Source organism: Numenius arquata, chromosome 12 (assembly GCF_964106895.1).
Source record: "Numenius arquata chromosome 12, bNumArq3.hap1.1, whole genome shotgun sequence".
In the NCBI taxonomy this organism is placed as follows: Eukaryota; Metazoa; Chordata; class Aves; order Charadriiformes; family Scolopacidae; genus Numenius; species Numenius arquata.
In genome coordinates this window covers 39156353-39173246 of record NC_133587.1, presented here as the reverse complement: position 1 = coordinate 39173246, position 16894 = coordinate 39156353, and the positions used below count along the sequence as shown (strand labels likewise).

The 16894-nt window shown below is 41.3% G+C and overlaps 1 protein-coding gene across 1 annotated transcript in view; it reads left to right on the top strand.

Moving 5' to 3' along the window:
* The window catches only part of LOC141471274 (sodium channel protein type 5 subunit alpha-like), a 217763-nt gene that overhangs the window by 86622 nt on the left and 114247 nt on the right, over positions 1-16894 (top strand). Inside the window, exons 9-12 of the mRNA XM_074157715.1 lie at positions 7812-7953; positions 9416-9613; positions 13420-13602; positions 15990-16391. Coding sequence (XP_074013816.1) covers positions 7812-7953; positions 9416-9613; positions 13420-13602; positions 15990-16391 — 925 coding nt within the window. The remainder of the gene's footprint in view (positions 1-7811; positions 7954-9415; positions 9614-13419; positions 13603-15989; positions 16392-16894) is intronic.

Here is a 16894-nt window from a genome sequence, read left to right as displayed (position 1 = left end):
ACCCAAGGTCAGACTGCTTAATATTTTATTTCCCTTTCACATGATATGTTCTGTATATTCAGCTCGTGGGCAGGAGTAGTCTACGAGATCATCCTGACAAAGAAAGCACATTTGCATCGTGTCTGTACTGATATTACCAAAAAGACTAGTGGACAGGAAGGAAAAGCAGCCAGTAAATCTACTTCAGGATGCAACAGGAAAGCACCTTTGGCAACGGCATCCTAGTAACTGTTGCTATAGAAACTTTAGCTACCTTTATCCTCACTATGACCTTGATTTTTCTTAACAGGGTACATTAAAATAATGTACAGCGTGGGGTGAGATTCTATTTGGTTTGGTAAATTCTGCTGTCACGGAGCTTATTACATATAAGGGATGAAGGAAGCACCATATGGAGTAGCACTCCACAAAGTTTTTGAGTGAGTCCTCACTCTTTCTAAAGTATCATAAAAAAAAAAAAAAAAAATAAAAAAATTTCCTTTTGTGTTGTGGTATTTTACTAAGGTAATTAATACCAACATATAAAATTGCATCATATGGCTGTTTTCACAGTCACCATGAGTACCAACAGCAACATTTTTGTGATAGGTTCTCCACTCCACTGTGCTGTCAGCGTACTCCTTGTGGCATGTACAGCGATGCAGCACTTTGATCTCTCTGAGCTGTAATAACATTCCTTTGCCTTTATGCACCCTCCACATGGTGATTTAAAGTCCCTTGCAAAAGCTTATCACTCCCCTCAAGGGTAGAGAAGAAACATGCACCGTACTGAGGAGCAGAGCTGCTATCAGATGCTTCCACCAATGCTACTTTACACATCCCAGCGCTGCAGCTCTCACCCAGCCCTTGGCAGGCGGAGAGGCTGGAACAATGTGTATGTCCACCAGAAGAACATGTCAAACAGCATGCTCTCCCACAGCTCTATGTCCCCTGACTACAAGCAAACGTGCCCAGTAACACAATCCTAGCTGTGTTGGAAACTGGGGAACTGCAGCAGAGCGTAATGCAACCAGCAGGTTCTTTTATTCTGCTGCTGGCAATCAGGACCGTTGCAGCTCTAGGTTGCCTGAACTTAAATCTTTATTATTATTAGTAGTAGTAGTAGCAGTAGTAATAGTAGTAGTATCATCACCATCATCATAATTATCATCATTATTACTACTTCTTGTCTTAATATAAGGCAGCCCCAGATTCAGGCCGTATTGTGTTGGATGTTGGACAAGTAGGGTGAGAAGACCCCCCCCCCAACCTTGACTTGGCGAGTTTGCATTTCAGAAGTACAGTCCATGGATGGACTGGGGTAAAGATGGTGCTCAGATGTCTTAGTTGCATATATGTACTCCTGGGAGGTGACAGCAATGGGCAAGGACAGGAGGAACAACCTGTTGCAGGTGATGTCTAGACCAGCCAGCTCTGTCAGGCAGGTCGTGGTCTGGCAATGTGTGTTTAACTTGCTGCATGAATGGGTCCATCTCAGGGAATGGGCTCCTGGGAAGCTTTGGAGTGGGTGGTGTTGAGTGGGACTGGTGTGTTTGTAACACTCACCAAATTCAGTCTGACAGGGTGTAGCTGGCTGATGGGTGGGAAAGGCTGGAAAGGGAGTGAGGAAGGGGATACAGTGCCCAAATGTGACTTCTTCAAATGTCACCAAAGTTAGGAGATTTTGGAAAGAATGAAATGCGTTTAAACTACCAGAGCTAGTACCCTAATTGCATCCTGATTAGGAAGCAAATTAACTTACTTATTACCAACATTCAGACTACACAACATACCTTAAATGAGTTTAACTAGATTCTGATGTAAATTGCATAAACTTTCCCATCTACTCTGTCTTGATTACAGTGACATGAGAATGAGGTTGTGGTGAGAAAACCTCTCACTTGAGTATGAGAAAAACCACAACGCAAGTATATCACCTGAAAATGCTGCAGGGGCCATGGCCGTAACTTTATGTATCATACAGGCTTAGGGGCAGCAATACCTGTCCCCATTCCTAGGGATCAGTCGTGTATTTGGAAGATCATATCTTTGGTTAAACAGCAGCAGTAGGGATTAAATCCAAATCCACTCAATTCTTAAGGATGGGTAATATTACCTCTTAGTCAAAGCTTTAATAAGCTCATCAGCCACATGAGAGAAGCATACCAACTATGTGCTACAGTCTTTATTAAGGACTAATCTGTCATTATGTTTATGATGACAAATTATTGCTCTGCATTTTGTTTGATGAGTTGGAAGATCTGGTGTCTGGCCACTGGGTTGAGTGAGAAGAAATGAGAATTTGCTTACCTTGCTGCAGCATGAAGACTAAAAAAGCCACATTGCAGCAGGTGGGGTTCTTCCTCTCGCTGCCTGCATGAGTGCGTGGAAGGGTCTGATAACACAGACAGAAACCAGTGGTTTTCCATCTGCCTGAACAAGTAGCCAGTGAGGGAGTCTGAAGTGGTTTTTGTGGATGCAAGTCTGTGGGATGCTCAGCTCAGTGGGTGCTCTGAGCTTGTGAGCAAGACTGCTCATAAGCATCTCCTTCCCTTTGCTCCTCCAGTTTCAACTCCTGATCGAAGTTGGCTCTTTATTCTGAGCTCTTCTTACTTTTAATTATTTCTTTTTTCTATGGTGTTTGGTTGGATTTGCTTACAGTTCCTTCCTTTTGGACCATTGGCACCCCTTGCTTTAAAAAATGCCCTTCAAATGCTCTCTGACCCCTTAAGTGAGCCCCTGGAGTGAGCGCTGCTGGGAGGTCCTAGTCAGACCTGTCCAACCAGAAGTGTGCCTCTGCGAGTCCAATGTTGGCTCTTAAATGGTAATTAATGGGGAACTCTAAATCAGACCCTCTAACCATGATTAGTCTTTAATATAACAAAACAAGAAAGAGCAGAGGAAGGAGAGTGACTGAGCACCCATTGATGGCAATGCCCAGCTTTTGATGGGGTGCTGCTGCCTTTCAGCCCCTTTCTCCTACAGGCCCTGTTGCCCTTACTATATACATTTTTAAAAGTATTGCCCTGTTTCAGAATGGGTAGTTTTATCTTGCCAGGTAGGAGCAAATGTTAGTCTCAGGATATTTATCTGTTCCGGCCCCACCACTGCACAGCATGCTCTGCTTGTTTGGCTGCTGATCTCCTCCCTCAAAGCCAAGACAATGAGAAAACATGGAAAGTGCAGAGAAGAGCACTCAGGCCTGTGACCTAAAGGAGATATAAGCCTTTCCTTTGTGGATTAAGGACTTTATCATGAAGAGGCAGATCAAGGAAAAGTCTACTGTGCACACCAAAAAGCCTTGGAGGCCATGGGCAACACCTGTCCTGCTAGGCTTTGAAATCCCACCACGCTCACCAGGGTGATTTCCATTCCCTGGAATTAGCCACGTGTCAAAGACATCAGTTCTAAACAGTTCAGCACTCTTGGGCTTAAGCTGTGACCTAAGCAGGAACACCAAGGGGCCCTTACCACAATATGGTTTTGTTTTCCTAATTTTTGGTGTGTCTGTGGTATGCACTTTGTCTTCCATTATTGCTTCTTTGGTATAGCAAGTTATAGTGTGTGTCTTCGCAACCTAAACCAGATGTCGTAGCTGACATTAGCAGCTGTTTGATGCTAACTTCTGGTAACATGCGGACAAACCTCCCTGTATTTTCAGGGTCTGAATGTTACAATCCAACACATGGTTGCCTTACAAATCTTCTTTTATTGCACAACCCTATTGGCTACCACAGTCTGGATCAGCAGGTTACTTGGCTTGCCTAGATTAAACTCTCGAGCCAGAGTATTTTGTAATTATGCCCCTTGGCTACAACTCTCTGGCATTCCCAATCTGTGTTATTTAAAACAAAGCTGTTTCTTATGTTCTTTAATTTCCTGTGCCAATGCCAGCTTACAATGGTGATTACAGCCTGACGGATAGGTAGGTAGACTGATGCTTTTAACTTTTCTGAATCAATGACACTAATTTTACTGTGATCAATTGAACAGCATCCTGTGAGGCTCCTGTGGAGGATGTTATATTTATGTAGCTTGTTGTTGTTGCCCATCCCTGTGCATCAGAGAGTGCAATCCTGTGAAATGCTTCCCTGAGGTAAAAGAAACTGAAGAGTTTGCTAAAATATCTGCAGGGGAATGCTTAATATTATATATCCAAAATGCTTCAGCAAAATCTCGAGACTCCTTAAAAAAAATCTTCAGAGGAAATGGTGTCAGTTGCAGAATAATATTCTCATGTGAGAATCTTACACCTAAATTTCTGTAGAGTGTTTTTATGGGAAGCAGCATTTTGTTTTCCTCTCAGTGTTTTTAACACATTCTCACACCCCGCGGGTTATCACTTCTGTCAGCTACAAAAGAGGGTGAGCAAGAATAAGGAGTAAGATATTTTGTCTCAAGTGTCTAGCCTCCGTAAGAAGGATTTGAGCTAACATTAATAGCATTTCTGAGCTGGAGTTCATGCTTTTTGTGGTGATGACACCCTTTTTGAATGCTCTTACACCTGAACATAATATTAGAGAACATGTACACTCACTGTGGAGTCAGACAGATCTTTTCACACCAGCAATCTATTGCTGAGTGGAAAAGGTTTGAGAGACACATAAAGACAGAATGAAACATGAAAAAAATACTACCTGTATTATAAACAGAAAATATAAGTCTGAGGTACCATTGCTCATTTTCAGTCAGAGGATGTGTCCCTGTTCTAGGGCTTTCCAAGTAGTTGTGGTAAACTTATTTGAGTAGTTGCTCAAAAGTTGTTCATCATCAAAATAGACTTTCCCCAAGAAGCAACATTGCCAGTGAACTTAAGACTGAGTTTGTAGCCTTTAATCTTGTGGTGCTGAGAGCTTCCTATGAAAATACATCTAAGTGCAATGCTTCTAATGTCTCCTGTCTTTCAGACTCTCTTGTTCAAAATGGTGAAGAGATCAAGAGGAAAGTCTTTCTCTCATATTGAAATTACTGGCAAAATTTCCATTTTGCCTAAAATTTTAGGCAGCTTATTCTAGATGAAACCTAATTTCCAATCAACTGCCCTGCCTAGGCTTAAGTTCACCATTAAAGTAATCAGCATCAGGTTTCTCACAGCTGTATTCAGATGTTTTAGCCCTTAGTAACACCGTTAAAATATGAGTGATGAGACCAGTTCAATGGAGCCACTTGGGATTGGTCTTTCATGGAAGACTAGGGAAAGGTTGCCCACCTCTGGACATGATCACTTGGTTTCCACCTGAGCACAGTGTGTGAACGCAGTCATTTTCTCATGGCAAAAGTAATGAGCTTTACAAAAATTTTCATGTCCTGTCTGGACACAATGTCTTAGCACAAGCGAGCAGAAAGGGTTTCCTTCTCAGGAACCCAGAGGATCCATTTCTCAGAGCCCATGAACAGTGTCAGCAGCACATCGTGGGCACTGGAGGCTGCCTGCAGCAGCAGATCAGAAGCAGAAATCTCATGTGTCTACAGCAGAGAGTGACAGCAGATGCTGCCTTTGGGAGAGAGGCGATTTAATGAAAAGGCCGCCTCAAAAAAGGACACGGGTATACAAGAGAGATTCAGTGTGCATTTGCACATTTTAGGGGAAAAAAACTGAGATTTTTGCATTTTATTCTCTTCTAGCTCAGTAATGTTACTGTAATTTTTATTCAAATGTGGCTCTTACCAGGAGACAATAGGTAGTCAAAGTAGGAAAGATCTAGAAGGGGGTATTTCTAGGCTGGTAGGGAAAAAATTAAAAGTGTCTCCCTTTTTCTTTCTTTGTGAGATATAGTTACTATCATCTAAATTCTCAAGTGATATAAATTAATTTGGGTCTACCTAAGGTGGCAGAATCACTTATTATATTCTCACTTGTGTGTTACATTTAATTCATTAAACATCAACTGTTCTTTTTCATTTTTTATTGCTTTTTCTGAAGACTAATGCAAACAAGGATATGCACACATTTTGCAATGCTTCAGCACTCCTTTTTTCAGTATTTAAAGCAGACTTACTTAAAAATTTGTGCTTGACTAATGATATTAAATTAAGCTTCTTAAGTTGTTGTTGAATGTCTAATGTTGGTGGCTGACACCATAGTTTTGTATAACTTCAAAATCTATAGCAATGTATTCTCATCTCCACATGCAATACAAGGTTGCTATCCTGTACTGCAGAGATTTGATTTGTATCAGTAAAAAACATACTTAAAAAAAAAAAAAATCCTTGATTTTTATACTGAGACATACTCTGCTTTCTCAGGAGTCAATTTCTTTTTTGTGTGGCATTTTATAAATTACCTTGCATTATTTTTATTACTGCTTTGCATTTTGATTTGTGGCAGTATTCTACTTTGATAAAAAATAGCAGTGGTTGAAAGACTCTATGGTTTTTTGCTGGGAGAAAAAAAGTTAAAAGTGTGTGTATTTGGACACACTCTACATGACTGGTGAAGTCTGGTCTAAAGTGGCTGGATAATACAATAACCATCCTATCCAAAGGCAGTTCAGAAAAACTTTGATTCCTCCATCTGAGAGGTAGAACATCAAGCTCATCATCTGCCAGGACGGAGGGTATTGCTCTATTACCAGAACACTGCCTGGAAGTTGGTCTCTCTCAGCGTCTCTGTTCTCTGACAAAGGGCTTTCACAATCCCTCTTGTTCCAACCCTCCCTAGTTGTGTCAGTTAGAATTTGCACCAAATCATAACAGGCACATCTCGATTGAAGCATAAGGAGAACAGAGATATCTGGCACCTCTGCCAGTTCTGCTGAGATCTGTTCCTCCTTACAGTTAGATGGTTCCCACCTAATAAATTCCCAAATACTGTAAGGCTCCAGGACACTGGCAACATCCTTGACCTCATATTCTCTTCCTATGATACATACAGCAGTAAGTCTTTGCATACTGTTCTGTGTCTTCAGTTTCTGATGGGGCATGTCTTATATTTGGAAAGCAGCTTGTGATATGCAAGAGGTGTGTGGGATATTTTGACTAATCATATCACACCATTCTGGGAGAGAGGGAGGCCCACTGACCCGGGATCTCTTCTACCTTGGGTTTCACCTCATGATGTGATTCAGTACTCACATAGTGAGTACTCACATACAGTTTTCTGGCATATGGGGCTAGAAAATTTTGTAGAGAGTCTCAAAGTTTAATGAGAGCCAGTGAAATTCGTGCTGTCTGCATGCCATTTAATACGTGGACCTGCAAGACACACAAGGAAAACGTTTTCCTGGCAGAAACAGAAAAAAAGGTCATGACCCCAGACTACGGCAGTGAGTGGAACAAAGGGCTGGGTTTCTTAGATTAAAGATTCAGTCCTTGCAGGGGTTGAGTGCAAGGTCAGGTGCAGCAGGCAATCGGGAAGGTGCTCAGATGGCACGCGCTGATGTCATCCAGCCAGTGTCAGACTGTGTAACCTGAAAAGCAGGTTCACCATCACAGTATTACCCACACCTGTAATAGGAGACACCAAGTTTATAATCTTTAATTAGGAATAGGTGCCAAGAGAAATCATATTTAAGCACTAAATTCCTGTTCAGGCACCTAATTCCAGTCACTTCCAAATATCTGAAATGCTGGGCACCCATTTGCCATTGCAGGTTGAGCTATGGTTACCATTTCCCAGTTTACCCTTTGGGAGGAAGAATAAGATGGCAAAGATCTTTGGTGTTGTGAAGTTAGCATCCACCTGTCTCCTGTATTTTCACCCACTGAAGGAATTTACCATTGAGGGTCTGTGCTCTTAACCAAGCTCACTCACTATGTTCCCTTGGAAATCAGTTTCTCCATGCTGAAGCCATCTGTAATGCATTTAACGTATTGCCTGTCATGTTTTGCAGCACGTGCCCTGAGGGATACATATGTCTGAAGGCTGGGGAGAATCCTGACCATGGTTACACTAGCTTTGATACTTTTGGCTGGGCCTTTCTCTCTTTGTTCCGTCTTATGACTCAAGATTATTGGGAACGTCTCTATCAACAGGTATGAGACTGTTTTATTGCTTTTAAGAATATAAAACAAACACATCATCTTGTTTCAGTTAAATATCCATTGGGTAATTTACCTGAATCTAAATGGAGTTCACCACTTCGTAAAGGTCATCAAGTCACCACTTAATGATTTTTTTGGTGGCTGGTGTAACATGAACTAATCTTTTGAGTCCAGCTCAAAAAAAGGACAAGAGAAACCCCTGTATACTTGACATATCTGGTTTTGCAAGGCATGATAATGAAGACAAATTCAGCAGATGGCAAGACTAGTGAGTACCTTTCAGTTCTCCCTGCTGCAAACCTGCAAAATTTTCATCATGGACCCCTGAGATCCAGGGACACGGTGGGGTCAGAGTCAACTTAGTCACATGCAAGGTGGTCTGCTAGTAAATACTCATTTTAGCATGCATTTCCTGAAATGTATGCAAACTCTGAAGATCTAGATATGATAGTTTGGTACTGAATTACATGCTCCGTTCATGAAGCCACTGAAGATTTACCTCTGCGTCTCAAAATTGCCAAAACCAAGTGTGCTCGTAAGGAAACCAAAGGCGTTAGTGCTGATGGATACTACTTTGAAGGTACTGAAGGAGACATCTTTAAAGGTACTCAGGATTTCAGCTTCACATGCAGCCAGTTATCCAATTTCATTTATGGAAAATGTAAGACAATTAAATTGAAGATTCTTTAAACAACTATATTTGCTTCCTTGGCACAGAGCTACACATACGACTCTGGAAGGCTGAAACTGTCACGGCAAATAAGGGTGAACATCACTTCCTTTTATTTGATCTTGTAATATCAGACAGTGGTTTATATCACTAGCATCAAGTAATTGACCATGGGACACATCTGTAATAGAAGCTCAGCCTGTTACCCTAAACTCCAATTCTGTGTCCAAATCTTGTGGAGAACCAGGCAATACAGTCAACAGCGCCCAAGGTTCAGTTCTTCTTATCCTGAAGCAGACGTCTAAATAACATTAGATGAGTTGAACCCTAAAAGTATCTTTTTCTCCCCACTGACTGTAAAGGACCTAGACTGTAGACATCTGAAGGGATACAGCATGAATCTGCTTGGAAAGTTTCTATGCACTGGACAAAAATAGATTGAGCTGTGTGGGGGAGGTTTTCACTGCAGCTGATTGTAAGATTATCCATTCTCAAAGAAAACCAGCAGAGATGCTTGGTAAAGAAGGAAAGCATTCTTCTTTTAAAAATGAATTCTACTGCAAGGCACAAAATTTTTGAGCAAGGTATAAAAATTTATTGGTGAGGAGTTTATTTCCTTGCAGGAGTTTGTTGTTTGTCATCAAAAGGACTCTGGGCTAGTAATAAAGGTTGAATTCAATTATATTGTAAATCTAAGGGTTTTTTTAAAAAAATAATTAATTTATTTTTCCTTTTAAAAAGCATTGTAAACGAGTGTTAGTGATTTTATTTTCATGCTTACAGACTCTCAGATCTGCTGGGAAGATCTACATGCTTTTTTTTATGCTAGTCATCTTTCTGGGCTCATTTTATCTGGTCAACCTGATTCTGGCTGTTGTGGCCATGGCGTATGAAGAGCAGAACCAAGCCACTATTGCTGAAACAGAGGAAAAGGAAAGAAAATTTCGGGAAGCCATGGAGATGTTAAAGAAAGAGCAGGAGGTCAGTAAACTATGTGACATGACTAGCCCTAACTTGAACAGATGGTACCTTGAAATTCACATTCTCTTTATTTTACATTTACGTGATAATCAAAGTAAGAGTTTGCTTGAAAGCAACTTAATGTTTATTGTCCTGGACAGAGTTATTACAATATTTTCTAAAAGAAAAATGATGGTTCTTCCTACTAGGATTTGGGCCATTTAGGGTTTACATATCCAGAGTTGTGCTGGTTTAACTGTACCAGATATGGCAGCAGAGGAAACTATATGGGTTGGCACATAAGACATTTTAATGATGATATAACTACATCTGCATTTGAGCACAGAACAGCTATTTTGGTAGCTCAGCCATAGCTCCATTCTTCCACCACCACTTCAGCTGGTGTTCATTTTCTCACTGTCTTATTCAAATTGCCATGAATATCCTATCTCTAATAATGAAGATAAAGATGTAGGATAACCTGTTTGCCACACATACAGCTTCATTCCTGAACAAGTAAACAAGCAGATCTTGAGGTTAAGCTTTGCAAATTATACAAAGGATATGGTTTTAATGTTATGTCATAAATTTAAACAAAACAGGGAGGCCAAATACTGGATGTAGCCATATAGCCTTAATAGCACTAATTAATTTGCCTGTGGTTTGTGTGGGGTAGAAAGCCCTTATTAAACAGCCAAAGAGAACATTTTAGGTGCTGTGAACAAGAAGACAATAAGAAAATTAGTCTGAAATAACATGTAGCACTGTAGCTGAGAGAAATAAATCCTTGATACACAATATAAACTAATATACATAATTTTCTTTTGCGTACATCTGGCTTCAGGGTCTAATCCAAAGCCCATTCAAATCCTTGGAAAGAAAGTAGAAAACACAATTCACCCTTGACAAAGTGCTAGTAGAGGCTTATACATCATTTAAGTCCTTTTAAAGATCCTCTTTGCTGGTTTAAGTAATAGGTAAATGTAATTTAGTCCATATACAGGCACTTTGAAAAGAGTAACTTTCTGCCATAACCTAAGGGAGCAAACTGAGCTCCAACTTGTACCTATTTTACACAAAATTTCATGTGTTTTGACTCCAGCTGAGCTCTTCCTAATAACAGTCAACTTTGGTGCCCCAGCTATAATTAAAGATATTTAAGAATTTTCTTTTGAACGCTTTGATTTTAGTTAAGCCTGTATGTACACACACACAAAAAAAAGGAACATTAAGCCCTGAAAGTCAGAATGTGTCAAAATGAAGGTTGCTTATGAAAACCTAAATTGTTCCCATTTGTCTATATGCTTTATAACATAGTCTTTTCTTCAGCCAGCCGTGTCTCATTTTTCCTGTGCCCTGTTCAGTACAAAGGGTGGACAGTGCGTGACTCAAGAGCAGCTCTTCGCTTTCTCATCATTTGTTCTGTAGCCTTAGGCCAGCTCGGGCAGACTTCCCAACTCAGGCATTCAAAGATTACTTCAAAGACAAAATGACTAACGTCCTCAGAGGTTTTTCAGTGCCTCTTGTCACTGCTTAGACTCCGTGTGCTTCAAAAATACTCATTTGTATTTGCAGTACTCCTGGAGAATTACCCTAATCTTATGGAAAGGAAACTTAGGAGTAAAGTGATTGGGGTCCATCGTGTTCACCAGTGAAGCCCAGTAATTCTGGAAATCAAACCCCAACATTTCAAATTAGACATCTGGAAGAAGCAGCTCAGGAAAGTGAATTGGGTGGCTGCACCATGTAGCTTTCAGATGTCCTTCTCGTGTGTCTTGCCCCAGTCAGAGCTACTCAGTTTTAATCTTGCTCTCCAAGCCTTTATCAAGATTTTTGTTTTGACTTTCTCACTCTACCGTTAAGTTCTTGTGGTCCATAATCCCCATGTCAAGGTTCATGTGAGCTAGGCTTTTCTCCCATCCTTCACCCATCACCCATCCCAGATGTGCCTGGTCCCAAGCTCCTTTTTTGCCCTGGGAGTCAGTGTGGAGGGTTATGGCTTGCAGTGCCTGAGGGGCAGGACATGGTCCAGCCATGGGAACCCAAGGAGAAAGGGTAGATAGGCAGGACATGAGGACATCCTCTGTGCCCTGAGAAACAATTTAATCCAAATCCTTTTTCAACAACTGAAAAAGGTATGCAGGGCAGATTATTTCAACTCAAGCAATAGGTAAGAAAATGCTAAGAAACTGAAAATTAGCTTATTTTGCAGTAAGGGAACAGCACGCTTAGTAGCACAACAAACAATATTTTCTAGATCAATAAAATATGACAACGATCAGAAAGGAAAACCAAAACTCTTCAGACCATCTTTTACACTGTGCAGAATAAAGAAAGCACAAATATAATTGATAGGCCTGCTTGGGGACTATCAGTCAATTTGCACAATTGGTCTAACACATTCCTAAACCTGAACTTAACACCAAAAGACTTGCTGAATCTTTATGAAGAGAAAGCACTTCAGCGTAGCAATTAAATCAATTGACTCGGGGAAAAAAAAAAAAATAGAACAGCCTAGACTGGTGTCTGAGCCCTCCTCCTCTCTGCTCTAAGCAGCTTGCTCATGAAAGATATTTCCCACAGGAATTAAGTTTTGTTGTGCTCTCAGCTTGATAGAGCTGCCGCTTGAAATACATGATTGATTCTTTACACGACTGTTAAGTGCCTTCACTTTCCTTGGACTGATGCCTGTGGGAGGAAGGGAGTATTTTGCTGCGGAGAGCTGATTGCCTGTTTGATTCTAGTGGCTTACAGACAATAGCACTGAGGATTCATCCATTTCTCCTATTCCTGGAGAGGCTTTTCTTTTTTTTTGGTAATTCACTCGCTTTATGTATTTCGGCTGGGGGCTCTACAAATGGGCTTGTCTCCAGGCCACCTCCAAACCTGACCCCGTGCTTTGTGCTCGGAGCCCCCTCGCTCCTCCTGCCCGCAGAAGGGATGGGGACCCAGTGTGCTGGCGTGGGCTGCGGCTTCCTCCCTGTGCGTATCGATTCTTCCTCCTGGCTGCTCATTTGCTTCCAAGGCTGTGGCTTTGTGCGCTCTCAGGCTTTCGCATTCAGCTTCTGCTGGGTTTCCAGCGGTTGGTCCGTTATCAGCCAGCTCCTGCAGCGATCCCACCAGATAGCCAGCCCAGCACTGAAGCACACAGCGAAGCAAAGTCCGCCTTATCTCGGGTTAAGCCCATGATTTTCTCTTTGCATCCCTCATCATAGCTGCCTGTGCTGCTGCTCAGGATAGGTGTTTACAAAGATGTGCCAGCTGAATTGCCTGCTGTTCCTCACATCCCCCCGTGACAGGGGAGGAGAAATCACAGCAGCCAACTTGGCTGCCCTCCTGTCCAGCTCTCCTGGTCCAAGGGGCTGAAGTCTGAGGTCCCTCAGCATGAGATTCTTTTTTTTGTTAACTGGCATGAGAAATGTTCCTCCTGAGATGTGTGTGGAGCGTACACCTGCAGGTGTGTGCACACAGGCTGTTCCTCTTGTGAAACGTCAAACCATCTTGTGTGTGAGCTCTACATAGACATTATTTTATACAGCCGTTCCTAATGCTCCATCATAGGATCTGGGTAGCCAACCTGCATGTGTGTATTTGTACTGGGAACATTTTCCTGTGACTAAACGTAGAGGTTAGAAACAGGTTAAGACCAGTTCCCACCATGTGAGATAGTTTTATGATTAATGACCACCTGAAATTTTAAACTTATCTCCTATACAACCTTAAAATTTAAAGTAAAATGTAATTGCTGAGCAGAGTAATTATTAGTTCTCACTGAGTTCCTTAACTCAAATAATAAATTTTACACCTTCTACCATCTTCTGCTTTAGGCATTAGCTGCTAAAGGAATTGATTCAATGTCACTTAGTTCGTTGGAAATGTCACCTTTAGCATCCAAAAATGCCAAGGAAAGAAGAAATAAGCGAAAGAAAAAGAAATCTTTGGGGGCAGAAGAGTATGGGGAAGACCAAAGGAATCCCAAGTGTGACTACGATGATGGTCAGAGGAGAATGGTAAGCCATGGTCTGAAACATCACTTATTCCACACTGCACTTTGCAGAATAGACCAGGCTCTGAATAGGCAATTAAAGCTGAAATTTTCAGCTGAAGTGAAGAATTAGATATTTAATATAATGACTGACCTGCAGATAACCTGTTTCAGAACAGTGGAAGGAAACATATTATCACTTTCTTTTCAAAATGAATTAAAAATGCCCATTAAACATTCTTACAAGTCTATTTATTTTCAATTTTTTTTGCTTTTTTTTTGCTTCAAGATTACCCACAATCTGGTTTATTTTCTTACTTTAATTTCATTCATCTGATTATATCTATCCTATCCCTACTAGAGATAAAAAAATTCTTAGAAGAAACCTGCAAAGCTTAAAATGAAAAGAGAGGAGAAAAGGAGGAAACTTGTCTCTGAGGGCTTTTTATAAATGCTATACAAAGATGTTATTAACATTTTTATATTCCTTTGCTAGTTGCCTTCAAGTCAAAACTTTGTGGCACATGTTTCTACTTTCTATTGCAGGGAAGAAAATAGAAAGAGACTGTTGTTAAATAGGGTTTTATGTAAATGTTACTGACATGCATGAATATGAATCTGCACATGCTGTATGTATCAAATGACCATAAATAGCTTCAGATAATTTGTCTTTGCTTAACTGAGGGCAAAGTTTAAATCAGTTTATTTTGTTTTTTTGAATAGCCATGTAATGGGCTAAGTCTCTTTATATTTTGTTGTCAGTGAATTTAGGGATACTTGGCAGCCATAAAAAGCTCATAGAAAACATATAAGTGATGTAAGTAAATGTGACCAATTAATGACTCCCCAGCTCACAAAATTTACACAGAGCTGGATTTCTGTAAATGACATGCATTTTTTAATCTAATAGTTTTTGTTGTTGTCTCATTGGTGGAGTGGGTTGCATTACAAATTACACCTTTGTTGAAGCTAGAATTGTGCTTTAGCTTCATTCTGGGTGGGTTTCAAGACACCACGTACCAGAATGACCATGGATTGGAGCTGTTCATTGCCAGTTTTTTTCTTAGATTAATATATCTTGTTTTCACTTTTCACCCCTGGATGTCATATGCATGAGAAACATGGGAGAGACATTTCAAAGCTTATAGTAAATCTTCTCTGCAAGGCTGTGTCTGGCATGGTTGGAGGGAGTAAGGCTGAGTCATCATTCAGATGCAATCTGAGCAGCTGGAAGTGTGTTGCCATCAGAAATCAGTCTCAATGACTCTGCCATGGAAACCCAGGCATGGATTTTTGACCGGTTAAAATTTGGTAGCAATCCAAATGGGTTGGTTTTAGTCAGAAGGGGCCTGGTTTTTGTACTCTTCCTTGTACCAGTGTCACAAAATAGCATCATTACGTAACTCAGTGGTGTGAGCTACGGTGTGAAATTAAATCAGGCTTCATTTGGTTTGTGGATGCTGTGGAGATCTGACTTCTCTTCATATATACTTTGCTCATGAGAAAGTTCTGAAGAAGCTGAAAATTCTGTACAGGTCATAAAATCAAAAGTATGTTCTGCCTAAATGCTCTTATTCCAATAATTTCCTCTCCAGATATGAGGGAAGGGGATAGACTTGAATTCCTTATGCATTTTCTGAACATCCTTTTCACTCTGCCGGGGCTTAGGTGTGTTTAGTGCTTGGCTATGTCTTGCTGATGCTCTGTCAGGGTTGCACTCTCACAAGCTGATGTCAGAGTGGATCGTCGAGGCTGATATTTGGGTATAAGGGAGACTTCTGTTACCTACACCTTAAAGCAGCCATATGCATTGGGATAATCAATCTACAAACTAATAAACCATATCCCTCTTCTTGCTCTTGCTTTTGTTGTTTTGGTTTTTTTTCCTTTATCACCTTCTTCCGTCGTATTCTGCTTCTTCTTCTTCTTCCCTCTTCTTCTCATTTTCCCTGCAGTTCATTTCCTGCCCTGTTTCTTTATCTCTTCTTCTTCCACTGCAACGTTCCTTCCCTAGCTGTTACGAAGATGTGTGATAACGCAGTAAACTGGAGCTGGATCCCCTTCCCTGCTCCTGTCTTCCACTCCTTGTGCTGCCTTCCCAGGTCCGTTGGCACTTACCAGTTGTGGAGGGAGTAGAAGCAAAGGGAGCATCACACTGTGAGGCGAATGCCACCTTGACCCTTCCTATTTTAGTACATCTTTAACTGTCAAGTACTAGACAAATACCTAATGGCTAGGAATGACTATTCAACCTCTTAACTTTGTGAAGGTTGAGTACGCGTATTTAAGTCTTTCTCTGAACCACTTGATTTAAAATGGAACTTACTGCTCTCCCCAGACCTTCCTCGCTCCTGAAAACATGTTGCAAAATGTTGTTTCTCTTTCCCCTTTTTCCTTTCTGGGGGTTTCTAGACTCTCCTTGGCATTAGTTATGGTCCCAGTGCAAACTTGGTGAAGCGCAGAACCAGCCACGGAAGCATATTCAGTTTCCGACTCCGTGGTAGAGACACTGGCTCCGAAACAGATTTTGCCGATGATGAGATCAGCACTGCTGGGGAAAATGAAAGCCACCGGGGCTCTCTCTTAATTCCAAGATCTGGGAGGCGTCCGAGCGTGCAAAGTCAAGTGAGCCATAGTTCTCACCCTACTACTCCCAACTACACCCAGACGGGCAAAAGGAACAGCTCAGTGGATTGCAATGGTGTGGTTTCCCTGATAGGAGGAGGCACCGGGGCACTCAACCCAGACCCTACTTCTCCTGCAGGGTTACTGCTCCCCCCAGTTATTATGGAAAAACCTGGGACAGGCGACCTGGTGAGTACTTTATAACTTTTGTATGTGATTCACGCTCTTGTTTCCTTCTAAATGTTGTTGGAGTTTGCTGTAATTGATTTACACGATATGCAGTCTGCAGTGAGAAACCCAGACCTTCCATCCTAGGCAGGGTGGGAAGACAACAGGCTAATTCACACAGCAACGTGTGTCTTGTGGTGCATAAGAGAGGGTCATGACTTCTGCTGACACTTCCCCTTCAGAGCTGGCTGGAGGCGTATACCTTGGGTTTGATATAAATTTTATTTTCTTGTAGGGACATTTTTTTAGGTTGGTTTCTTTTGATGTTTGAATATCTGACATTGTCCAGTGGCTAGAAAATGATGTTTTTAAAAAGATTTGGTGTGAGTCTTAGCGTCTTGAGGCTGTGTTTTCTCCCACCGGTTGCTATCTGTTTGCATCTAACCTCTGGTCTTCTGTACAGCTACTTGCAGAGGGCTGTCTTTACAGTCCAAAGGTAGCTCCCAGAAGGATTTAGCATCCAG